Source organism: Triturus cristatus, chromosome 10 (assembly GCF_964204655.1).
Source record: "Triturus cristatus chromosome 10, aTriCri1.1, whole genome shotgun sequence".
Lineage (NCBI taxonomy): Eukaryota > Metazoa > Chordata > Amphibia > Caudata > Salamandridae > Triturus > Triturus cristatus.
The window spans coordinates 891324824-891350749 of NC_140593.1; the positions used below are offsets into that span (position 1 = coordinate 891324824).

Consider the following 25926-nt stretch of genomic DNA (forward strand, 5'->3'; position numbering starts at 1 on the left):
CTTAACTGTCATCACTTCTGCTATGGGGACTAACTGTCTCAGGAGCTGACTGTCTCACAAGTGGCCATGTCTTCACTGGGTGCATATCTCCAAATGCATTCTCCTCTGGAGATGGTGTGAGTCTCAGTGTCTGTGCAGCTTTATGGCCACTCACATTGCCAAGAGCCCAGAAGCATGTCTTGAAGCTTTCCTCTGAATCCTGTTAGATTTAGTCTACTAAGTCAACAAACAAGGGTAGATTTCAAGTGTAACCAAACCCTTACTATTCACTGAGGACAACAGGACTTTATCATTAATATGTTTCTAGAATCTTTGTCACGCATAGACCATGAAATACTTAATATAGTGTTATTATTTTATTAGTAACACATTTTTACACCACAAATGATCACTCTCGTAAAAATCCGGTGTGTAATTCTTTTTTTTTTTTTATTAATAGTCAAACATTATCCTGACTAGATTTGTTATCTGTATCAGTTTCCTCTGTGGTATCTAACTGACCATCATCAATTGCCTCATAACATTGCTGGTCATCAGTAGAAGTGAATATAAGAAATCACAATGTCATCATTTCTTACGCTCCATTTGATATTTCTCTAGGGTTGATGGTTACTTTGTACTACACTATGCTCTATTCTTTTAGCTCTCTGGTTCTTCAGCTCTCTACAAGATGTCAACTGGTCTTAAAGGTGTTCTAGCCTATCGAACAAGAGCGTACATCAGACTCCTCCTGAACCTCGGATCACAGACTAGAGTTAGCAATAGACAACATTTCTTAACTTGCTCACAATAATTTATCATTTTTAAAAATCCCATATGAACCCTTCTAGCTGACTACAACATAACAGATCTCTGAGAGAAGCATCGATTTTGGGTGCATAAATATCTACTAAAAAGTGGCAAGTAGGACTCGTGACATGGACATGTCATAATAGTATTAAAAAATCTGGGACAATCATAAGAGTAGCAGATAATTGAAGGAGTCATGTAGCTAGAATGTTAATTCTGTTTATATACATACATCAGGAATACAGCATCAGTGTGCATCTCAAATTGAGGCCTCTTCACTGCAATAGGTGAATGAATTAGAAAGACATGACGCTCTTCCTCTGCTTTTGCATGAGTCCCAGTGTGATGCCCTTGGGTGTGAAATCTGTTCTACCTCACGGAGACTCGCTCACATGGAAAGAAAAATAACATAACAGTCTTGAACAAAACAGCAGATGTCATATCCAAGTGGTCACTCTCATGTTATCCACTTTGATCTTCATTAATTTTGTAATGGAAAAGTAAACCCCAAATAATATCAATGAAAGATGGGTGAAATGAAGGAAGAATATTACTGTATGCCATCTGAAAACATCTATGAATTGTAAAGTGCAGTTAGAACTTGAAAACATTCCTACTATAGCCCATTAAACTAGAATTCGGCAAGCGGAAATAATACCATATTCATGAAAACTATCTTAATAAACATTTATGATGTAAAACAAAATTGAAAAACTCTATTTATCTGACAGAGGAGCAGGAAATGAAAGAAAGTGAGATTATGTTACTAATTTCTCAAACTACCAACTCCATATTCAACACCAACACCCTTCTAAATAACTTTACCCCCTTTTTTAAAAAAACTATATGAACATCCACTCATCAATTAAAACACACAGGAGCAAGAAAAAGCCTTTAGCACCATAATACTTTACAGGCCTTGCTGACAAAAAACTATCCATCCGCAGACAAGAAAGAAAATGGAAGAAAAACAGAACTTCCAGTCACCTCATATTACTGAAGTCCCTCTGTGCAACACTCAAACAACTCATCCCATCAGCCAAAGCAATGAACCATACCAACAGCATAAATGAAGCCACCACCAAAACTGGAACAGTGTTGAAGACAATCAAGCATTCTATCAACCACTGCCAGACCCACCTGTTCCTCACTCCGCAAAAAAGTGCAATGCCATCAAGCCCTTGTACGTTAAAAGAATTCAGAAGATCTGGCAGCACATGGACAAAACCAAGCCTGCTTCTTTCTTTTCTTACGCCCACCACTTCTCATAAAATCCCATAGTGTTCAGCCTTCAAAGCCCTATCTCTTACAGATCTCACCAACATACTCAACTCCTTCAAATCACTTCTTACGAAGATGATGTCTTACTCTTGTCTGTCATCAAGGTTCTCTATGGGGAGGCTCACTCACCCCTACTCAGCCTTGGAAATGCCTACTCACTCAAGGCATCTTCCCAGAAGCTCTAAAGAAAGGCCAGATTATCCCACTCTTGAAGAAACCTTCACTAGATCCTAACAACCTCGACAAGTACATCACCCATCACTCACCGACCAATCATTGGCAAGATTGTTGTCTGTTGTTCAACTCCATGATTGGCTGGCTTCATATCATGCTTCAGCACAGACACTGCTTCCTTACACATCTTTAGATGATGCCCTCTTGCCCACAGATAATGACGCTTCCATCCGGATTTTGCTGGACCTCTCAGCTGCCTTCAACACAGCCAACCACTCCATCCTCATACGCACCTCACTGGAAGTGCCCTTCACTGGTTCTTCTACTTTTACAATCTGTGCCCCTTTGCCAGCCCGCACCATCTTCAAAAGCAGCTTCATCACTTACAAAGCCATTGTGACCAGCAGCCCGCTTATCTTGCAGAGAAGCTCATCATCCCTGGTGGTTCTTGAAACACTGGTAGCCAGGATTCCATCAGACTGCAGACTACGAAGAAAAAAAAAGAAAAAAAAAAAGCAGCAGGTCTGTTCCATCTGTTCTTACAGGATCTGAAACAATATGCTTGTATCCAGAAGAACCGCTGCAGTTCTGCTTCAATTTAGGAAAGAGTTGAAGACTTACCTCTTAAAAGAACAATGCATCACAATGCATTAACCGTCTATAACCCTACTACCTCTCCTATCACTCGTTGACTTTGTGCTTGTCTTTGACCCTCAATAGTGCTCTGCTGCCTTTTGCAGGGGTTTGCTCTATTAAAATATTTTGTACATAATAATGATACCCAGATTTTTTGATTCAGCAGTTCACACCATAGTTCTGCCGTCTATGACTGTTGTGGATAACAAATATTACTATTGATCATTTTAGAGGTACTTTTTACAACCTCAGAAGGCTGTAAGACTGAGTCTGCGTTGCCAGGATTCAAACTTGTGATCTGTAAATCTCCGCACTTCAGCAGAGATCTTTGATCTCACTGAGCCATCCAGCCTGTGTATGTCCAAAGAGCTCTTTTCCAGGTCGTTCTTTGCCGTAGTTAGTCAGTCTTGCTGCTCAGAATTGTATATAAATACTTTGCAAAATTATATGTCTCACTTCTTGCAATGAACGTTATCAAAGACCCGCTGCAGACTCCGTTGCCTCCAGGTGTCCTTCTCTGTCTACGTTAACCAGCCTAAGGATAAACTAGCTGATGCCACTGCAGGTTATTAGGGCTGGGGAGGACTAAGTCTGGCTTCTGGTGAATGAAACTGATCGTACCTCAGCCCTTTTCGTCCTTCGAAGATACTTACCAATGCTCACATCTTTAGAAATGACTCTAGGAGGATATGAATGGCAAAATGGGGCTATGCATGATGTCATGGTCTTTATAGATTGTCGTGCTTGAGGGTTTCTGGGATCAAGTAAGAAGAATAACCACATATTTTTTTACAGCACTTCTTATCACACGTCTGCCATTTCTAAGAAATGTAAATATCGTTTCTCTATTGCCCAATTTAATGATATTCAGTTTAGTGATTTTGGACGGATGGAAGAGTGACTTGGTCTTGATGTGATTCTAAATCGTAGCCTGCAGGCCACCACATATTTCAGCAGTAAACACTTAACTAGGAGATCCACCCTGTTGTCTGAGAGTGGCTTCTTCTAGGGAGAAAAAGAAAGAATTCTCTAGACAATTCTGATACAGCCATGATCAGTCTTATCTGCCAAGGCATTGATTCTAATCTGATCTCTAGTTCCTCCCTGGCAAATGCTGGATGCCAGTCCAGTAAGGCATTAGATATAGCCAACTAGGGCTTTCTGGGCTGATAGTGTTGGGCTTGAAAGCATGACGCTGGACTGGGGCTCAACCGCTCTCTCCTCCTCCACCCTCCCCTCTCTGGTAAAGAGAGTAGGCAAAATCCAGACTTGAGGAGGAAAAAGCCACTATTTGTGATAGTGAAGGTCAGCAAAGACACAGTGTATGTAAACAAGGGTGGAAACATGCCATGTGTTATGAAGTGGTTAGTGGTATATCCATAAGTCAGAAAATACACAAGATGTCTTTATTTCAATATAAATACGTAGTTGTACACCGTGTTACTTTCTTGACAGTCATGAATACATGGTTTTCTTGAGCAGCGCTTCCTGAATCTCAGTTGTAAGATCTTCAACACAGCCGTCATGTGTTTCATCTTAAAAAAATACTTTTACAAGACCCCTCTGTAGTGTAATGGTGCTGGCAGTTAATGTCCAATGGTTGGGGGAGGGGGGGATTGGGCGAAGCACAGATCCAGCCCAGCGAAGGGATCGTTAACAGATAGAAAGTATTCAACAGGGAGCAGATGTAAATCAAAAACAGTGATGATAGTGTACTTGCAGGAAGATCCTGCCAGAAGTATTCCTGCAATAGTAGGTTGATACAGCCAAGCAGCCGGACGTATTTGAATTGGTAGAAACTTCCAATTGATGTAAGACAGTTTTTCTCAATGGTAGGTCAAACAACAGTAACCGTTTGTCTAGTATGTGAATCAGGATGTGAATCAGGTGGTCAAAATTGTGGGACAGTTCGCCTGAAGTTTCTCCTCTGTTTTTATGAATTTGAGTGCTCAGGCCGCTGACCACTCAATTGGCACGTCTGGATAACGGGGTGCAAGTATGGCCTAGCTCGTCTAATATACAATAGTAGAGTGGTATTATTTTTTATTGAAAAATTGAATTTAGCTAGTTTGCCGACTAGACACATGCCGTGCAGTATCCCAAAATGATATGCAGCAGCAGAATTTGGTAGAAATTACTTTTGTAATTAGTTTACTCGTATTTACATCTGGGGAAGTACTAGAGAAGGCATGTAGGAGCAAGTGGGGTGATGTTTGTAAAGTTATAACAGATGGGAATATTATTTATTTATTCAACCCTGTAGCCTAAAACTGTGGCTTATTCCCACTCATCGATACCACCACTTTTCAATCTGATATCTCTCTTTAGGTGTGGCGTGGTGCCCTTGCACGGAAGCGCTGCCGCTATCTATGGGCTACCTACACCATCATGAGACATTACAAGCGCTACAAGGTGAAGGTATACCTCCTGGAAGTACTGCGCCGCTTTCAGCACGTGCGGAGCATGACGGACTATGGGAAAAATGTGGAGTGGCCATGTCCCCCAGCTGTTCTATCAACATTCCAGGAGAACAGCCAGCTTCTACATAGGAGGTATGTGCAGCCGAAAGAGAGAGCGCAAATTGTTTGGTTGATTCTTTGACGTTTCTGAGAGCGAGCACCAGACCACCAGCAAAGTTCTAATTTTTGTTCTTTTTTACCTGATGTCCCAGTTCCAGAGTTCTGTCTCTGAATCCAGGCTCGCAGCTGTGCGTAACTCTCTACCATGCTCCTAAATCTTTTTACATGTACTTAGTGTAGTGGAAATCCATCAAAAGGATCATCAAATTGAATTTCCTTACATTTGCCAACATTGTGGAAATTATCTAGTTATGATGATAGACAAAAAAGTTAAACATGTTTACAACATTTGCCAAATGTTTGCTAAGAAAGGCAGGCAGGCACAATTATGTTGTATTATGTTAGGTTACGGAATTTTATGTCATAATATACATGTGCTTTTTAAGAGGAACACCAACAAATGTCTTGTTGGTACCACAAAAGGTAAGACCCATAACCAAACAGGACTTATTCAAACATGATGTGTTAGGCTTTCAAACAATGTGGTTTTAAAGCCTTTTCAAAGATCAAAATCGCACACATTCGAAGGTAAAATGTTGGGTTTCCACATTATAATAGTGGAGAGTCCAATTTTTTTTTCCAAACACAGTAAAACGATTATTATGCATTCTCTTTCTTTTACTTTTTGAGAGCAGCCAAAGTTAAAATGACATTGATATAACAGAGAAAAAGTAAAGCATACTATTCCCAATACTCAGAGAGGCAGCCTAGAGAGAGAGGCCATCTCAGGTGTAGCATGCAAACATGGCACGGTATATAACACCGGAATCGCCATCACAAGTCCTCCTTTGTGGATCCGAGAACATGCAAAAGTCCTTGAGACACTGAAGAAATCAAAACGCAGCAAACACTCCAAATAAACCAATAGCTGGCAACCATGTGTTATCTTCCATATTATCAACATTAAGTCTGTGGGATTGTGGCAATGGTAACTATAAATAAAGAAAAAATTATCACTTGATATTCTGTGCAAAAGAAATGAAGTTTGATTGAAAATGTACATATCTCAGGGTAGTAAAATAATCGATAACAGATATTATTTGTTTGTGGTTGGATAATACTCACTTCCGTGTCATTAAATAATAAAATGAAGATTGTCCTTCATTAATACTTTGGAAAATACATATTTTATGACAAGAGCAGAGGTTGGTATTATGCATGTTCAAAACTTATTAATAACAGATAAAGAGCCACACAAAATAGGTTTTTTATAGAAGTTCTTAAAAGTTGCTACTGATTACTAATCTTCAGCTTTTATATACCCTCCAGTCACGCCCCGGAGATGAATGCTTTTGAGGGCATAGTACCTCTAGAGGAGTGAGCACCAATACCCACTAAATTCATAACCCAATTGGCCTGCCTAGAAAGAGTTGAAGGAGAAACTGGTAGGTAAGTTTTTTTAAAGAAATCAATAACTTGGAATGATCAGATGTTAAGGGCATGGCCCTGAGTTTGTATTCTTCCGGACATCTTACAGCGCCAAATTTTAGTCTTTCTCGAAAACTAGGATATGCTACGCTAAAATAAAGACTTTATGCTGTTCTAGTAATAAAGAATAATTCCCCAGATGGAGTAAATTATTTAGCTGTCACATCCAAAGCCCTAACATCAGATACCCTTTTGAAAGATATTAGGCAAAAAAGTGGCATTAATGTTTCTGACAAAAGTTTTAAAGAAGGAACAGGATTATCATTCCAAGATTCAAACAACTGAAAAACTACATCAGCATCCCAAAGTCAAGGTTAAGTATACCTCCCAAAAAAAGAGTGAGAGGTATACTTATCCTTTACTAAAATTCCTGATGAGTGGATGCTCTCCTACCAGTTTTCCACTAATAAGATTGTGTTGGAGTGATATAGCAGGCCTGCATGGATTAACTGTTCTGTAATACTTATCTTCAGAATCTTGAAAAGTTAGTAAATGTGCCATCTGTGAGACATCAGCCAACATAAGATCAGCATAAAGCTTCAAACACCACGTGAACCAAGTGCTGCAGGCAGATTTGTAAATGTTTCTAGTACCAGGAGTCCAGGCTTTGTTGATTAATGAGATAGCTTGTGAAGAAAGGCCTGGGACTGAAAAGGTTGTCCTGACATTTTCTACAACATAAATTGTAGATATCTTGACCACACAAGATAATGGGGATGTCCCCACTAATTGGACAACATGTAATTGTATGATGGAAGCTGGATTGGGTAATCTGTGGTCATTAATAGGAGAATAGAAAGTTATCTGGGAATTCCAAAAGGGGTCAGAAGAACCAGAGTTCTCCAGTATTGGATCTTTCATAGATTCACATGCTTGAATCATCCCTGTCATCGTAGTGGAAGTCCCACTGTATCCTTATAAAAGCAGTAGATAATACTATCATAGGCTATAATGCAATGAACTGTCATTGCAATAGTCTATAAACTTTTTTAAATAAAATAATAACCATACTTAAGTAATAGCTAAAAAGGCAACAGCACCCTGTAGAACACTCCCAAGAGAGGCCCAGTTCCTCAGATTTTCTACCGCTCATCGTGTGGCAGGGAGTCTCCCTGAGCTCTGCTCATTTTTTTCTACAAAATGACCTGATATCTTCTAGAAAATGTTGGATTCTTCAAAGAATTGTCTCTTCAGATCTTGTGGAACATGGGGTAAGAAGAGGCTGCATGCTGAAGACCCCCATAAAAACTGTATTTACTGTCTCTACCCTCAGCATAAAGTAAAGGACTGCAACATTTGTAGAACTTTCTCAATCAAAATGATTAAAGACAGAGAGCGTAGGTTGGTGATTTGGCTGCAGAGACTGAAAAATAAGTCTGCTGTCATCTCTGATGATGAGGGAAGCTCTGCCTCACATTCCTCTCTGGAAAGATACAAAAGGAGAGAGAGGTCTCAAGAATCTCCTGAGGCATCTTGTAAGAAGGCTTCCAAAACATCCCGTCATGAAGCAGTGGGTCCCTCACAAAAAGGAAAGCATTCATTTCCTACTGAGGAGAAAAGCCATCTAACCTCTAAGCATGAGAAAACCTCTTCAGAGCCATCTATAAAAATTACAGTATCTAAAAAAAACCTGTATCGTCGACGTCACCATCCTCTGGGTCTCTGTCGATGCAAAAATTGCAGACGGGGCATGTTTCTCCTACATCGTTGTCAAAGATCTCGTTGTCGACGGCGGCTCCAGTGCCAATGCTTTCAGCAACGGCTAAGGTATCATCACCGCCGATTACTTCCTCGTCGAAATCTAAATCCTCGTCGACGACGTTTGTTCCGTTGACGACCACCTCTTAGTCGACTACAATGGCATCGTCGGGGACTGTTATGAGCATCCAACGGAGGCTAGGGATGGATGGACCATTAAAACATACACATAGGGATTTTCTACCTTTTCTTTATCATGGTGTGACTGGGGAGAGACTGGTGCCTGAAAACCCGATTATCGGGTGCATATTACATGACTAGAAGTCCCAGAAGTCTTTGGGATACATGGTGGAAGGGAAAACCAGACGCGGCATAGGCTTCTTGGAGATGCCATGCGGAAAACTGTTGTTTCAAGTCTTCTGTTCCAGGACTCGTCCTTGCGTTATTTCCCGGCAGCGCTAAAAGGTTGAGGTATTGTTTATTGGCCGAAGACGGGGGGACGCGAAGGATCTCTCCGCCCTCATGGGTTATTCTCTACTCTGTGAAATCTTACAGCATACAAGTTTGGGATTGTTGTTGCCCGAAACAAAGGTCCGCATCCTCAGTATTATTATATGCTACGCTGTGATTTCGAACAGTGAACGAGTCCAGGATTTTTATTTGCCAGCACGAAAGCGTGGCCACTTTGGATTTTCTCCCAAATACTAACTTATTCACAGAGAGGATTCTGGTGGATGAGTACAGTTCTTTATTCTGATTTTATTCTGTTGCATGAGACTTTATTAAGTAGTGGTCTATTTCAGGACTCCACTGGTTGGGTGTAGGGATCAAGACTTTTCGTTTTCTTTGCTATCGTTACTCCTGGAAAAAAAGTTATTTGGCGATTTACCAGGATGAACATTAATCCTCATTTTCCACAAATGTTTCTCCAGGAGAAGTAGTAGTACTGCTTAATTCAGGATGAATTTGTGTTGCTGCTTGTTTGATAGTAAGTATGCATGAGGAATACACACATTTCAGTTGTTGGTTGTGTTAGTCTTCAAAGGAGGTGTACATCACATTTCTTTCTCCTTTCTTGCCGACAGTACCTTCCTTTTGGGTGGTGTTACTTCTGAAGAGATACCTACATGCTTGACCAGAGATAGGTTCGAAAAAGACACCGGTCCCTGCAGCATCTTTTTTATTTTATCCATTCCCCCTTTTCCCTGAATGTTTTCCCTCAGGGCAGTGTTGTTTTACTATGTGGGAGTTTACACAAAAGGGAGTGGGGGGCTATTCATTGGACCATCGTACCCGCTGGTTGGCTCCAGAAGGTCAACTGCATTTCACAGTCTGACACATCCTGACAGAGACGATAATTTAATCGTCAGTTCCTATTATATCCTCATCGCCGGCACAGACACCACTGCTGTCGATGAAGCTGACAACGCGTATCCTACTCCTGGCCTCAAGCAACCGTCGACATTACAACTAACACCATTATACCCATCAACGACATTCTCATTGATGACACCATCAACAAGGTGTTTCTCCAAAATTCCTCATAGGTTTCGCCTTTTCCACCTTCAACTTTTTGGGAGGAATCTGATGAAGATGACATGTTTGGACCTGCTCACAGTCCCTCTCATCTTCACATCAAGTATCAGGATGATGATGAAGATGACTAAGAGGGTTATTATCGGCGGGACTTTCATACTCCACATGCAAAGATGCAATACATGGAGGCTGTTCATGAACCCATGGCCCATCCCCCTGTGGTATTAGTACAAGAATTGCAAGACATGTTGCAGGATTATCATTCTCGTTTTCCTTCTCCGCCATGCATGTCTGAGCCTTCCCCTAGAACGTCGCCTGTGACAGATAGTGTTTTACCTTCACAACTGCATGATACCTCTGATGATGGGGAGAGAGCGGAAGGCGAACTTCAAGGTATAGGACCAACAGGCAATGAATGGGATGATTACGTAATTTCAACACCTGCTTCCCCGTCTACACAGACAGCAGATTATCCACCGGAGGACATTGTCAGCTTCCACGCATTGATGGAAAGGGTAGCTTCTCACTTTCAATTAGCAATGACTGTCAAGCAGTCTGACTGCTTTCTTTATTACTTTAAAAATTTATCGCTGAATACTGTGAGAGCCATACCTATTGTAGACCATATTTGGGGGGACGGTGTAACGTTATGAAAACACCTGCTGCAGTTATTGCGGTTCTGCCCAGAAAAGATAAAATATATATGTCTCCTGATGATGCACCAGCTTGTCTGGTAGGAAAACCGAAACCATACTCAGTGATCATACAAGCTGCATAACGGAGGTCAATTAATCCTTCAGTGCCTATCACTGCTCCACCTGACAAAGAAGGAAGACGCGTTGATAATATTGGCAAAAGGTATAGCACCACCTCAGGTACTACTGAGTACACAGCTAACGCACTAGTGATATTGGGAAGATATGACCGCCAAATGTGGTCTGATATCGCTCCATACGTGGACCTCCTTCCAGAGGAGAAAAAGCTTCAGGCAAGAAAAATTTGTCTTGAAGGAAAAAGGGTCTGCATCAGAGATCATTGATGCTTCCATGAATGTGGCTTCTCTAGCCTTTCGTCAGCTCGCTGGAGAGGCTGTCCTTAGGCGAGAAGGGTGGTTGAGAGCAACAATACTTCGCCCTGAAGTGTAAAGCAAAATACTAGCTATGCCTTTTGATGGCGATGCGCATTTTTGGTAAACATATTGATGACGCCTTACATACCATTAAGGCAGACACCGAGATGGCTAAGACTTTGGGCATGCATGCTCCAATACAGGAAGACCCCCTTTTGTGGAGTACGTGGTAGAGAAACATTCATTTTGCGGAGGTTACCAAAAATACCAACCTCAGGACTATAATTCCTTTCCCCTTCCTATCCACAACAGCAGCCATATTGTGCACCACCACAGGCTGCATACTCCAAACAACCCAGACAAAAACAACTGGTGCAGTCCAGGGATACTGTTACGAAACAGTGATGAGGTCTTGGTGCCTGCTGCTCTCCCCGCTGTCACTTCAACCAGAAGACCTCGCATTTCACACTATTTCAAAAAATTACCACAGACAGATGGGTTTCTGGATATAATAAGATATGGTCATACCCTGGAGTGTGTTGCAGTACCACTTCCTCACCCACCACAATAATCTCTACCATCTCATCTTCAGTTACTAAAGAAAGAAGCATTTGTCATGCTACAAAAAGTAGCATTAGAATCTATACCACCCTCTCAAAGGGGAATGGGCGTCTGCTCCCGCTTTTTTCTTGTAAAGTAATGGGGGGAATGGCGTCCCATTCTGGACCTCAGAAAGCTCAACAAATACCTGCAGAAAAAAATCCTTCCACATGGTAACTCTCCAGGAGATATTACAACTTCTGAACCATTCGGACTGTCTGGCCAGCCTCGATTTACAGGCTGGGTATTTCCATATTCCTATCCATTCCAAACATTGAAGGTTTCGCCGTTTCACTGTAAGTAAGTGGGAAATAAAGTCTCTCTCCAAGATGCACATCAACTTCCTGGAATTGAGGGCAATTTTCCTGGCTCTTTAGTCATTTCTTCCAAGAATACACGTATCCTCCGTCCTCATTCGTACGGACAATACCGGCTGCATGCACTAGCTCTACAAGCAGGGATTCTATCTTTGGAAGCTCAAAAGATCTGGGAGTGGGCATTACTGCATCACATAATAATCAAGGCGGAACATCTTCCAGGAGTCAGAAACAACCTAGCAGACACCTTAAGCACAATAGGTCAAACATGTCACAAGTGGGAACTCGATCAGTTAATTCTCGACTCCATCTTCCGGAAATGGGGAACACCCAACTTAGACCTCTTTTCATCTCAAGAGAACCAGAAATGCCGGTTATTCGCCAGCAGGAAAGCAGAGAGGGGGTCATGGGGCAATGCATTTTCGATAAGATGGTCAGGAATCATTGCTTTCGCTTTTCCCTCATAGCCTCTCATCTCCAGAGTTCTAATGAAAATAAAAAGGGTACCGTGCCGGCAGATCCTCATTGCTTTGCCAGCATTGGTTCGAGGAGCTACTCCTACTGTCAGAGTCCAAGCCTTATCGCCTGCCAGTAATAACGACTTTACTGACCATGAGCATAGGACCAGTCCTGCACCCGCACCCAGCTTCTCTTCAGTTGCATGCCTGGCACCTGAATTCAATGAATTCAAAGATTTAGACATTCCGCAGGACTGTAGGAATGTGTTATCCAGGGTTTGAGCTGAACCCACCACTAAAACGTACAGATCAAAATGGAAACGTTTTTGCTCTTGGTGCCTTATGAACAATATCCACCCTCTTCTCTCACCTCCAGAAAAACTCTTGCCTTATCTACTCTCTTTGGCAAAGTCAGGACTGGTGTATGCATCAGTTAGGGTCCACCTCGCAGCTCTCTCCCAGTACAGGCGCACTTCCGATGCTTCTTCCCTTTGTTCTTCTCGCATCATCAAACAATTCATAAAAGGGTTATTCTGGTCTTTTCCACCCATTCGGTCTCCTCCATCAGAATGGCGTCTCAATGTGGTCCTATCTCAACTAATGAAACCACAGTTTGAACCAATTCACAGAATTGAGCTCCAGTTTCTCAATTGGAAAGTGGCATTGCTTCTCGTGCTTACCTCCTCAAGGAGAGTAAGTGAAATCCAAACTTTCACTGTACCAGAACCCTATCTCCGTTTTACAGAGGACTACATTTTACTGAGAACAAATCCTAAATTCCTTCTTAAGGTTCCAACTCAGTTTCACCTTAATGAACCTGTTGTCCGCTGCACATTTTTTCCGTATCCTCCTCTCCAGCAGAGAAATCTCTTCACTCCTTAGATGTTAAACAACGCCTTAAGTTTTATTTGCAAAGGACTAAGCAGCTACGCAAAACGGATAAATTCCTGGTCTCATATGGACCTCAGAGACTTGGTACTGCTGTCACAAAGAGGACTATTGGAAGATGGATTGCTGCAACTATACAACTCTGTCATACTAAGGCAGGTAAACCACTCACTATAAGGCCAAGGCACATTCTACAAAAGCTGTATCCTCTTCTGCTGCTCTTTTTGCTGGCATTCCATTGGACAAGATTTGCTGTGCCGCTACATGGAAGAGTGCACATATTTTCACGCAGCATTATTGTTTGGATCTGGTACCTTACAGCGAGGCAGCTGTAGGGCAGGCGGTCTTACGTCATCAGTTTCAATAAGGTAAGCCTCTACTACTCTTAGAGGTATTTCTTCCTTTTTCATTTATGTATTTTTACCATTGTAAAGTTATGGTATGCTGTTTTTCTTTCGCATGTTACATTGTTGATATGCTAGTGATGAACAACTACATTGTATATTATATATGTTAAAGTATATGCATGTATATTGTTACCCACCATTCTCTAAGGGTACAAATATTGGTTGTTTCTATGCACATGTATCTATGCAACTGCTAGCTACTCTGATTCAAGCATGTGAATCTATGAAAGATCCAATATTTGAGAAGAAAATGAGTTACTTACCTGTAACTACAGTTCTCTAGTATTGGTATCTTTCATTAATTCACATGTGACCCACCCCTGAGAGGCTTCCCTAATTTCCTCAAGATATATAGTTTCACACTTGTGCTTGAAAATCTGAGGAACTTAGCCTCTCTTGGGAGCGTTCTACAGGGTGCAGTTGCCTTATTTGCTATTACTTAAGTTTGGTTCTTTTTACAGAAGAAAGTAGATAGGCTATTGCAGTGACTGTTCTTTGCATTATAGCCTGATAGTATTATCTGCTGCTTTTATAAGGATACCCTGCGACTCCCACTATGACGACGGGGATGGTTCAAGCATGTAAATCTATGAAAGATACCAATACTGGAGAACTGTAGTTACAGGTAAGTGACACATCCTCTTCCTTGTTCTCTTATTAATTTCTATAGGATTCTGGAGATCATGAGAAAACACATAAGAAAAACCAGACGACCAAAGATGGAGGAAAATATCCAATGTTAGGTATTTTGCATCTATTCTCCATCGAAAGAAGAGAAGAAACTGGGTATCGAGGTGAGTGGTAAAAAGGTACATGGAGAAGGGACCCCAGAAGGACTGGGGGGCATTGAAAACTGGAGGATGAAGTTTCTAGACGCTGTAATCTGAAAGATGGCGAGAAAGCCAGTCTGTTGCCACATTAGTTAAACCAGGAATGTATTCTGCTTTTACTGAGACTTGATGCAGGAGACACTCCTCTAACAATTGTTTCATGAGTTTCTTTAATACTGTTGATTTGGTGCCTCCAAGGTAGTGTATGTAGTGTACTGCAGTCAGACTGTCCATCCTTAGAAATTTTGAACATTTGGCTCTGTCTTTTCTGAAGGTCTGGATTGAAAATTACCTGGCTAGAAGCTCTTAACAATAGATGTGCATGAAGGAACCCTTCAGAGACCAAGGACTGCCATTTGAGAATTAGCCACATCGAGCTCCCCAGTTGAATAAACTTGTGTCTTAGTCTAATAGCAGATCTGGAATGGATTTGAAGATAGTTCTTATATTCCAGCCCTCAATGTTATTCAGCTACCATGTTTCTGAATTTAATGGAACTGGATCTGCATAAGAAATACCTTTTTTAAATGTCTTATTTGCAGCCTTTGTAATGTAATTCTCGATAGCGAAGAGGACCCAGGAATATTGCTTGGATATGAGAAGCCTGGAGACCTGCAGTTTTCTGTAACTGTCTTAGATTATGTGAGATAGGACATTATTTGGGAGTTCCCTACATATTTGAGTGATTTTGGTTTTAAGGGAGATGTGGAATTCATCTGGAATCAAAGGAACTCTAGATATTGAGTCAATAAGAGTATAAACTACTCCTGATTGATCACAAAACCTAGATATGCTAGCAAAGAACTAGAATCCTGTAGTTTGTATAATAGAAAAAGTTTGTCCTGTGCTATGATAATAATATTGTCCTAATATATTATGAGTCTGATACCTTTAGATGAAAGATGGCGTAAGTCCAAAGAGAAGGGCTGTGAATTGTAAAAAATGATCTTACAGTAGAACTGAAGTTAATTTCTCTAGGGGAAAAATAGGAACAGTTAATTAAGCATTTTTCCTTTCCAAACAAGTCATACAGTCATTTGGTTGAAGGCAATCATTTGAATGGAGAATGGTCTCCATTTCGAAATGTTGCTAAAACCCAAGGGAATTTGACTGTCTTAACCCCTCCAGTGCCCTTTAATTAAAAATAGCCTCGGGAGCTGGGGAAGAGCTTCCCCAGCTCCCGAGGCACCCCCCCCCCCCTTTCACTGTAATGACGATAGGCGCGCACGTCGCGCCGACGTCATTACAGTGAAAGTGAAACTGAAATGAGCCAATTTCAGTTTCACTTTCTACGTGCTCAGGGGGCTATCTCAGCCCTCTGAGCACGTAGAAAGACGGGAGAGGTATCGTTGGAAAGGGGAGAATCTCCCCTTTCCAATGGTACCCCTCCCCAGTGGATCCCTGCTTGGGGATCACCACAGGAGGGTGATCCCCAAGCAGGGATCCACCCACTAGACACCAGGGAGGGGGGAGCTGCCCCTTGGGCAAGGGCCTTTGCTCCCCCCTGGTTATTTTGGCGCAATTTAGTCTTTTTGCCCCCCCTGGGGGGTAGATGGGGGCATTAGCCCCCAATCTGCCCACCCGGGGGGGGGGCAAGAAGCCCACTGGACACCAGGGAATTTAAAAAAAAAAAAATAGGGGTGGGGGCTGCCCAAAACGGGCAGGCCCATGCCCCCACCCCACCCCCCAATTACTACAGTCTTTCTGCCCCCCCAGGGGGCAGATGGGGCATTGGCCTCCAATCTGCCCCTTTGGGGGGGCAGAAAGCCCACTAAATACCAGGGATTAGTTTTTAGGTTTTTTTTAGGGTGGGGGCTGCCCGAAACGGGCACGCCAATGCCCCGATCCACCCGCCACCATTACAGCCTTTCTGCCCCCCCCTTGGGGGCAGATGGGGCATCGGCCCCCAATCTGCTCCCCCGGGGGGGACAAAAAGCCCACTAGACACCAAGGAATAAAAAAAAAAAAAATAGAGGTGGGGGCTGCCCAAAACGGGCAGGCCCATGCCCCCCCCAAAATTATTACAGTCTTTCTGCCCCCCCCCCCCCCGTGGGGCAGATGGGGCATTGGCCCCTAATCTGCCCCTTCGGTGGGGCAGAAAGCCCACTAAACACCAGGGATTGATTTTTAGATTTTTTTTAGGGTGGGGGTTGCCCGTAACGGGCACGCTAATGCCCCCACCCACCCGCCACCATTACAGCCTTTCTGCCCCCCCTCCCCCTTCGGGGGAGGGCAGAAAGCCCACTTGACGCCAGGGATTTTTTTTGCGCAATTTTCTTTAGGGTGATGGATTTTATTTTACAGTGGAGGCTGCCCGAAACGGGCACGCCAATGCCCCCACCCCCACCCCCCGCCACCATTACAGCCTTTCTCCCCCCCCCTGGGGGGCAGATGGGGCAGTAGCCCCCAATCTGCCCCCCCCAGAGGGGCAGAAAGCCCACTATCCACCAGGGATTTTTTTGCGCAATTGTTTTTAGGGTGTGGGCTGCCCGAAACGGGCATGCCAATGCCCCCACCCTCCCCCCCCACAAAAATGACAGTCTTTCTGCCCCCCAAGAGGCAGATGGGAGCTGTAGTCCCCAATCTGGCCCCCCCTGGGGGGCGCAGAGAGCCCACTAGAAACCATGGATTTTTTTGTTTTATTAGTGTAGGGGTAGGGGCTCCCCAAAATGGGCATGACAATACCCCCACCCCACCCCCAGAGAAACTCCAGTCTTTCCGCCCCCCTGGGAGGGTAGTTGGCGGCAGCGGCCCCTGATCTGCCCCGTGGGTACTTGGGCCTCCCACACGAGTGAGGCACCGTTTTTATTGGGAGACCCGGGGGAACGCTGGGTGGTAGGAAATTTGTGTCAGCCCGGTGGTTCCACAACTTTCCCACACAAAAATGTGTGAAAAAGGTGATTTTTTTCAGCTAAATTTGAGGTTTGCAGGGCATTCTGGGTAAAGAAACGTTGGGGGATCCACGCAAGCCATACCTCCCTGGAATCCCCCGGGTGTCTAGTTTTCATAAATGTGTGGGTTTGGTAGGTTTCCCTAGGTAGCCGCTGAGCACCGGGCCAAAAACCCAAGTGACCCCCCCTTGCAAAACCAGGTCGTTTTGAGATAGGCAATTTTCATGTCGCCTCACTACGTTTTGGGCCCTTGCCTGTCGCGGGTACTTGGGCCTCCTACACGAGTGAGGCACCGTTTTTATCGGGAGACCCTGGGGAACGCTGGGTGGTAGGAAATTTGTGTCAGCCCGGTGATGCCACAACTTTCCCACACAAAAATGTGTGAAAAAGGTGATTTTTTCAGCTAAATTTGAGGTTTGCAGGGCATTCTGGTTAAGGAAACGTTGGGGGATCCATGCAAGCCATACCTCCCTGGAATCCCCAGGGTGTCTAGTTTTCAGAAATGTGTGGGTTTAGTAGGTTTCCCTAGGTGCCAGCAGAGCTAGGGTTAAAAAACTACAGCTAGGCACTTTGCCAAAAAAAGTTCATTTTTCACTGTGAAATTGAGGTGTGTCCACGATGCGTTTTGCGCCGTTACCCGTCGCGTGCACTAGGTCGACCCACACAAGTGAGGTACCATTTTTCTCGGAAGACTTTGGGGAACACGGGGTGGGTGGAAATTTGTGGATTCACGCAGATTCCAGAATTTTCCACCAGAGAAATGTGGGGAAAATGTGTTTTTTTTGGCAATTTTTTAGGTTTGCAAGGGATTCTGGGTACCAGAACCTGGTGAGAGGCAGTCAAGTCACCCCATCCTGGATTCCCCTGGGTGTCTAGTTTTCAAAAATGTATAGGTTTGCGAGGTTTCCCTAGGTGCCGGCAGAGCTATGGTTCAAAAACTACAGCTAGGCACTTTGCCAAAAAAGGGTCATTTTTCACTGTGAAATTGAGGTGTGTCCACGTTACGTTTTGCGCAGTTTCCTGTCGCGGGCACTAGGCCGACCCACACAGGTGAGGTACCATTTTTCTCGGAAGACTTTTGGGAACGCGGGGTGGGTGGAAATTTGTGGATTCATGCAGATTCCAGAACTTTCCACCAGAGAAATGTGGGGAAAATTTGTTTTTTTTGGCAATAGTTTAGGTTTGCAAGGGATTCTGGGTAACAGAAACTGGTGGGAGGCAGTCAACTCACCCCATCCTGGATTCCCCTGGGTGTCTAGTTTTAAAAAATGTATAGGTTTGCTAGGTTTCCCTAGGTGGCGGCAGAGCTATGGTTCAAAAACTACAGCTAGGCACTTTGCCAAAAAAGGGTCATTTTTCACAGCGAAATTGAGGTGTGTCCACGTTGCGTTTTGCGCTGTTTCCTGTCGCGGGCACTAGGCCGACCCACACAAGTGAGGTACCATTTTTCTTGGATGACTTTGGGGAACACTGGGTGGGTGGAAATTTGGGGATCCAAGTAGATTCCAGAACTTTCCACCACAGAAATATGGGGAAAATGTGTTTTTTTGGGCAAATTTTGAGGTTTGCAAGGGATTCTGGGTAACAGAACCTGGTGGGAGGCAGTCAAGTCACCCCATCCTGGATTCCCCTGGGTGTCTAGTTTTCAAAAATGTATAGGTTTGTTAGGTTTCCCTAGGTGCCGGCAGAGCTAGGGTTAAAAAACTACAGCTAGGCACTTTGCTAAAAAAGGGTAATTTTGCATTGTGAAAATGTGGTGTGTTCACGTTGGGTTTTGAGCCATTTCCTGTCGTGGGCACTATGCCTACCCCTACAAGTGAGGTACCGTTTTTATCGAGAGACTTAGGGTAATTCAGATTTGTAAAGGAACTGTTATTGCCTATTGACTTTCGATGCATTTCTGCCTTCCAAATGAAAGACATTGTGTAAAAAAGAAGTCATTCTAAAAAATGACTGATAATTCTCATGCTAGTATGAGTATTCCCAATTTCGGAAATGTGCAAATATCTACTGTTTTCTAAACTCTATATTTTGTTCCCATTTCAGAAATACATAGGTGTCTTTCATACCGATTTTTCCAAGTACACATTTTTACAGAATAATTACTATATACCCTGTACATAATAAAAAACCATTGCAAGTTGCTGCTCAGTTTTTGGCTCTGGGTTCGTCGGGTTCTTTATGAACCTACAATTCCTATATATCCCCACAACCAGTAATGTCCAGCGGATGTAACAATATATTGCTTTCAAAGAGCTGTCATAATTAGAAGAAGTTACAGGTTAAAACGTTGACACAAAAGGCTTTTTTATTCAACAAATTTTCAATTTATCCTATATTTAACTGTTAGTTTCTATAAAAAAAACCTTGATGGATCTACACAAATGACCCCTTGCTGAATTCAGAATTTTGTCTACTTCTCTAAAATGTTACCATTAACTGGAAGGAGGTCGAAAGCACAAAAAAGAGCAAAAATAGGCTAAGTCCCAGAAAAATGCCAAAACTGTGTAAAGAATGTTGGGTTTCTGACAAAAGTCTGGTATCCCCTAAAAGCTGGGAAAATGGTGATTTCAGCCCCACAAACCCTTTTTTGATAACACTTGCAGGGAAAAACCCAGAAGCTTTCATTTGCAGCCCATTTTTCCCATTTTCCCCCCAAAAAACTAAATTTTGCTGTATTTTGTCTCATTTTTGTGACCCCTCCAAGGGAATCCACAAACCCTGAGTACCTTCAGGAGCCCCATGATGTTGGAAGAAAAGGACGCAAATTTGTCGTGGATAACTTATGTGGTCAAAAAGTTACAGGGGCCTCAGCGCGCACTCCCCCAAATAGCCAAAAAAGGGCGTGGCACAGGAGGGGGAGAAGGACTGGCAGCGAAGGGGTTACATTTATGACTGGTGTAGCTTTTGTTTTTGTTTTCTTTTTGACTTAGAATATGTTGCTCAAGAAGCTTTGAAGTTGAAGGGTTGGCGGTTCTGTGGAGCCTTTGCTTGATCTAGGTCATCAGTGATGTCATCAGTGATGTCACTGACCATGTCATGAATGATGTAATATGTGACGTCATCAAGAGTGCATTGCGGGGGCGCGAGTTATAGTTAGCTGAACTAACTATAACAGTGGAATTTCTCTGGTTTTGTATGAGTGAAATGTCCAACTAACTATAACGTCCGTGAAACCTATGGTTTTTTCAGTGAATTTCAATGTTTTTTTAAATGCTAATTTCTAACTATAATGTCCCTGAAACCTATGGTTTTTTCAGTGAATTTCAAATGTTTTTAAATGCTAATTTCTAACTATAACATACCAGTTACATTTCCAGAGTGGTGGAGAAAGGTGAGCGTGGACTCCGAAACACCTCTTAGCAATCACACTGTGTGGGATTTACTGGAGGTAACAGGAGGAGTAGTTAGCCAACTATCCCTTTTATTACCACCAGTAAGTCCCACACAGCAGGATTGCTAACTTCTTATATCAGGCCCCGCCCCCTCCATGCACCACTGTGCAGACGTGCCCCCTAGTACGTTGTAAATTGGGGGATTAAGTCCCCTTAAACTCTGAGGGTCCCTGGGGGCCAACTAGCCCACCAGGTACCTCCAGTAAGCGGCACAGAGCTGCTTTGCAGAGAGGTGGTCCAAGGCCACGCCCCTTTTTACACCTCTCTGCAACGCAGCTCTGTAGCACTTACTGGAGGTACCTGGTAGGCTAGTTGGACCCAAGGGACTCTCAGGATTCAAGGGGACTTAATCCCCCAACTTAAAACACGCCACGGATAGCGTTTGCACACTTGTCACATCAGACCCCGCCCCCTGCCTTCATCACTGTGCAAATGCGCCCCGTGGACCCCTCCATTTATGTCTTCAGTGGTTCGCATACAGAGCTTGGAACTGGACTGTACTGAAGACTGCTTTGGGACTGCAAGATAACCATTCTGCTAAGCCACATTGGCCACTATGACCCCCTTTCTGCCGGAGTTGGTTGCCCAGAGTGGGCCGGAGTAGTTGTATTAACTGTACAAAAGTTTTCAAAATTTTTCCAAGGAACAGCTAACCACGGTAGTTGCCAATGCCTGTTTGCAATTTGAATGAAAAGTAGTGATTTATTATTTGCTTTATAATTTATATCTCCTGAACCCTGAAGAGGATGTTGTTCATTTTGGTGTCTAAAAATTAATTTAAAAAAGAGTTATTTTTATATATTAGTGTCAGATTTTCTTTGTGTCGTGTTTCTTTCTTGTTCAACTGTTTTGATACTTGTAAAAGCTTCGCATTTTGACATACTGACTGCTCAAAGCCTCAGCTACCCGGGGTTGAGTTAAGGTTTTGTAAACAAGCCTGACTGGACTCATGACGAAATGTGTGAGTTTATTACATGGCGAGGTTGCATACCACAGTATATAATAAAACACAATTGCTTGCATAGAGCTGTTGACCACCTTTCTAACTGAAGTTGACACTGAGTGATCAACACAATGATGTAAGTTAACTCGAAAGGCCTCTTGGCCTCAGTCTATATCCATTTCAATCTGTAGTGAGTGTTATCTCATCATTATTCTCCATTTTAATAATAAAGTGGGAAAGAAAACCCTGAAAGATATCATTTCTGTTTTAAGCATAATAAAGCTAAACAAGATTAAACATGGAAAACTTTGAACGTGTATAATAAAGTTTGTTGAAGGTATTGGAAAAATGAATGAAGCTTAGCTATAGAAAAAGGGAAACTGTTTCTGCTGCGTGCATTAGCACATTGAACCCAGACATGCTGTATTTGACAATGCTTGTTTTGAACCTGTGAAGGGGTTGAGCTGTAGCAATTAGACAATGGAGTACGTGTAATGAGGTTGGCCCAGGAAGGAACAATTTGCGCATTTAATTTGCACGTGAACTAATGCCATAACCTGGACACCATGTCCCAAAGGTGCAACCTGGCGTGTGTTCACTGTCCGTCCACCTTTGTCACATTTTCATTGGCAGTGAAGGAAAGCACTCAGCCCACTTCAGGACACAAAGATTGCTTTATTAGAAGCCACCCCAATACAACCGTAGGTGGGCATTCATTGAGTGCCGGCAATGCAACCCATGGTGTGTCATGAAACTTGCATTTGTGTGGCATGAATCTTCATTGTTAGGGTGTTGCAGTGCATTCTGTATCTGGGAATCGTTTTATGTGTATATACGGAGTCCAGCCATCGAGCCTCAAGAGCTCTTGTCTGGTAGTTTACGTTGGTTTGGTTGTTGTATGTGGTTAGTGGAGAGTTTGTTAAGTCATCAGTTTCACCATTTTTAAAAAAAAAAATGTATATAGTGCAAACTTGACCTGAATCGGGTATCAGAGCGCTTTACATAGCACCAGTTGCATTACATGAAGACACGTTCATTTTTAGGTCTCGCCTGGCGTTGCAGCGCAAAGCGCTGCTCGGTGGGTGAGAGATTTTGTAAGAGAGCAGATTTCAGAAGGGGACTTGAAGCCCCACCCCTCATTTCCATTGGCTGGTGTCACCATTTATGCTAAACGGTGGCCTGCCATTGGAAATGGGGTTTTGTAGCCGCTGCCCTTTCGCCTTTTTGTCCGACCGATCCGGACAGGGTCGTCTGCTCTGCGGCTGTCGCAAAGCTATTTCTTATCTTTAGCGGGGCCATCTGTTTTCACTCAGCCCCGTGTTTATTTTTGCATGGCGCTTTCACTTAAAGTGAAAGTGAAAGCGCAATGCAAATGTAAACACGCTGCTGAGTGAAAAGAGATGGCCCCCTGCCTTCCTGTTTTTATATAGTGTCTGTTATCTAAACGTGTGTCTTTGCAGCGCTATAAAGAAAGGGCGTGACTCTAAACTCAAGGATGCTCAAGCCGACACAACGAGGCATGTTATAGCTGCAATGAAGGCAGTAAGGAGCGGGGCACGGCATGCAAGGTCTGCTCTAGTGCCTAGACACGAATTAGCTCGTCATCGAGACGTAGAGTGCCGAGGTACGACTCTGCTTTAGAACCGCCATATGCTGCCAGGTGCCCCACACTACTCTAGCAGGACTCCATGGGCACTCAAAACACAAATAAAAGTGACATCGGCCAATATATAGGTAAACGGTTGCCCCCAAGCCTTTTAAACACCAGAACAGGACTCTCGTGGTGGGCAGAGGAAGGACGTGAACCACAACGAATGAAGAGATTTGCCCACGATCACTCAATGTTGCCAAGTGAAAATGCTGATTGAGCCTCCTGGGTCCAGAGTACATATCTAACTCAACGTGTACCGTATTAGAACAAAAATATGTTTTTCTTTTTAGTGCTTTTTGCCACCAGCTGTTACCTTGTAACGCAGAACATTACAAATGGACTCATGCTGTTCACCTCAAAAGTATCCCATATAAGTAACTTGATTGTGAGTCTCATATTATATCATCAATGCTGCGAGAATATTACCCCTCCCCCCACTCCGTAATGCCCCAAGCCACCCTGCGCATCAGTTCAGTGGGATCGACCAGGTATTCCATCCGGTTAGACACGCACTACTTTCAGCCACCAACTAATTCAACAAGAGCAAAGTGTACCTGCAAACAAGCACCTTTTTAGGTCTCGGCTAGCGAAGGCTGCGCTTGCGCAGTCTCGCTCGCGAGATTTAACGTTTTTAGGTACGGGGCTTGAACCCACCCCTCTTCTCCATTGGCTGGCTTCCTAAACGGAGGCCAGCCATTGGAGGAGTGGGGCATCTGTCCGTTTAAGCCCCGTCTTTTTCGGATTCGGGGGAGTGTTTTTTACTTTCTTTCTCTCCTCTGGAATGTAAACATTCCAGCCAATGGCAAGAGGAGAGAAAGAAAAACACGCCCCCGAATCCGAACATGACGCTGCGTTTCTCCGAGGCATTTCTGCTTGACCTCGGAGAAAGGCGTCACTATCTCCCTTTCCTCCCTGCCATGTTTGACATTTTAAAACGTTCGAGCATAAAATCGCCATATCTATGGTTAATAAACCCATCTACTTCATCCCAAAACGTATAAACAATTACTTGCTACCGGATAAATACGAATGCGCAGCGATGAAGCGAGAGCACATACCTGCCTGTATTTTCTGTTGACCATCCGGTCGCATCCGTTTCCAGCCCTCCGTGTGTCGAACAGCATAAAAAGACTGAACCAGGAAGATCCACAGCTTATCACGCAGAGCCTGGATCTTGCACGTAAAAGCCTGTGTTCAAGCAACAAATCAGCAGTTGGCTTTTACATTATTATTATTTATTATTTTTATTTTATAAATAATAAACGTGATCTTTAAATAGATCTTAGAATGACATCTTATTTTAATAGTGTGCTAGAATTGTGTTCAAGCGTGCTCCTTAGATGTGTCTACTACACACGTGCATGCTTTAATTCGTGCTATTAATGCGCCTCTCCACTGCATTGGGCACTCTTTTTCTAAACTGAAAGGTACGTATAGCACAGAAACGGCCAAACGCCCAGTAGAAGTAGGGTCGCCTGCACCCTGTTCCAGCATCTTCTGGGGGTAACTTGTGGCGTTCGCTGAGTTCAGTTGCCTGCACCTCGCATTTGACCTTGTGTGACAGCTGGCTGCTTCAGGCGATGTGCAAGGAGTCCCGCTGAAGGGACCGCGCGCGCTTGCGAAGGCGCTGCGGCGCGTGCAGGAGTGCTCTGCTTGCATAGTGGGAAAACACTGGCACCGAGCACAACAAAGCTTTCTGATAGTAGAACCTGCGTGATGATGGCATCTAAGTGATGACATCATTGAGCTGGCTTAGGGAGTAAGTAGATTTTGACGGGAGTAATGACTGTTCGCTATGACAACGAGGCCACAAAAGAGAAGTCCGGGTGAAATGCAATTTTGGGGTACCACCTCTCCATCTCCACTGGTCACCCTTTACCAGGTTGTGCCTTTCACGCTCACAAATTATCATTTAAGCAAGCCAATAACGTAAGTGCCAGGACGCACCTGTTTGTCAAAGGAAAGCAGTGAACTGGAAACATGGTAGCCAGGTGGCAGCCATATGTAGGGGGTCTAACATTTTTTAACTTGAATTTCGCATCAATTAATTACCAATGAACACATTTTACGTAGAATATAGAACATTTCCATCTCTACTCACAGGTTTAGCTTAACCTGCCCATGTTTATTACACAATAAAACCTTATTATTCGTCAATATGTACTTCCATTTCCATTCCACACATTACTTATAATATCGTTTCATGCTGATAGCTTAATGACCATCCTTTAATCACCTCATTTGTCCGTCTCATTAAAAAGCAGACTTCAAGAGCAGCCACTTCTCAAATACACAATCTGAGCTGTGATCATTGTGGTCTCAGTGTGTGTGCGCCACGCTGCCTGCTGGCCTGGCC

The 25926-nt window shown here is 43.4% G+C and overlaps 1 protein-coding gene and 1 long non-coding RNA gene across 3 annotated transcripts in view; one reads left to right on the forward strand and one right to left on the reverse strand.

Annotated features, from left to right (window-relative positions):
• LOC146796188 (unconventional myosin-Ig-like) overlaps positions 1-25926 on the forward strand; it is a 1225789-nt gene that overhangs the window by 685652 nt on the left and 514211 nt on the right. For both annotated transcript variants that reach the window (XM_085628614.1, XM_085628615.1), the window contains exon 17: positions 5209-5432. In XM_085628614.1, coding sequence (XP_085484740.1) covers positions 5209-5432 — 224 coding nt within the window. The remainder of the gene's footprint in view (positions 1-5208; positions 5433-25926) is intronic.
• Positions 993-24762, reverse strand: LOC146796189 (uncharacterized). Its single transcript, XR_014969572.1, has 3 exons — positions 24629-24762; positions 2632-2730; positions 993-1176 (listed from the first exon to the last, which is right to left on the reverse strand). It is a non-coding gene; the product is annotated as an uncharacterized LOC146796189 (long non-coding RNA).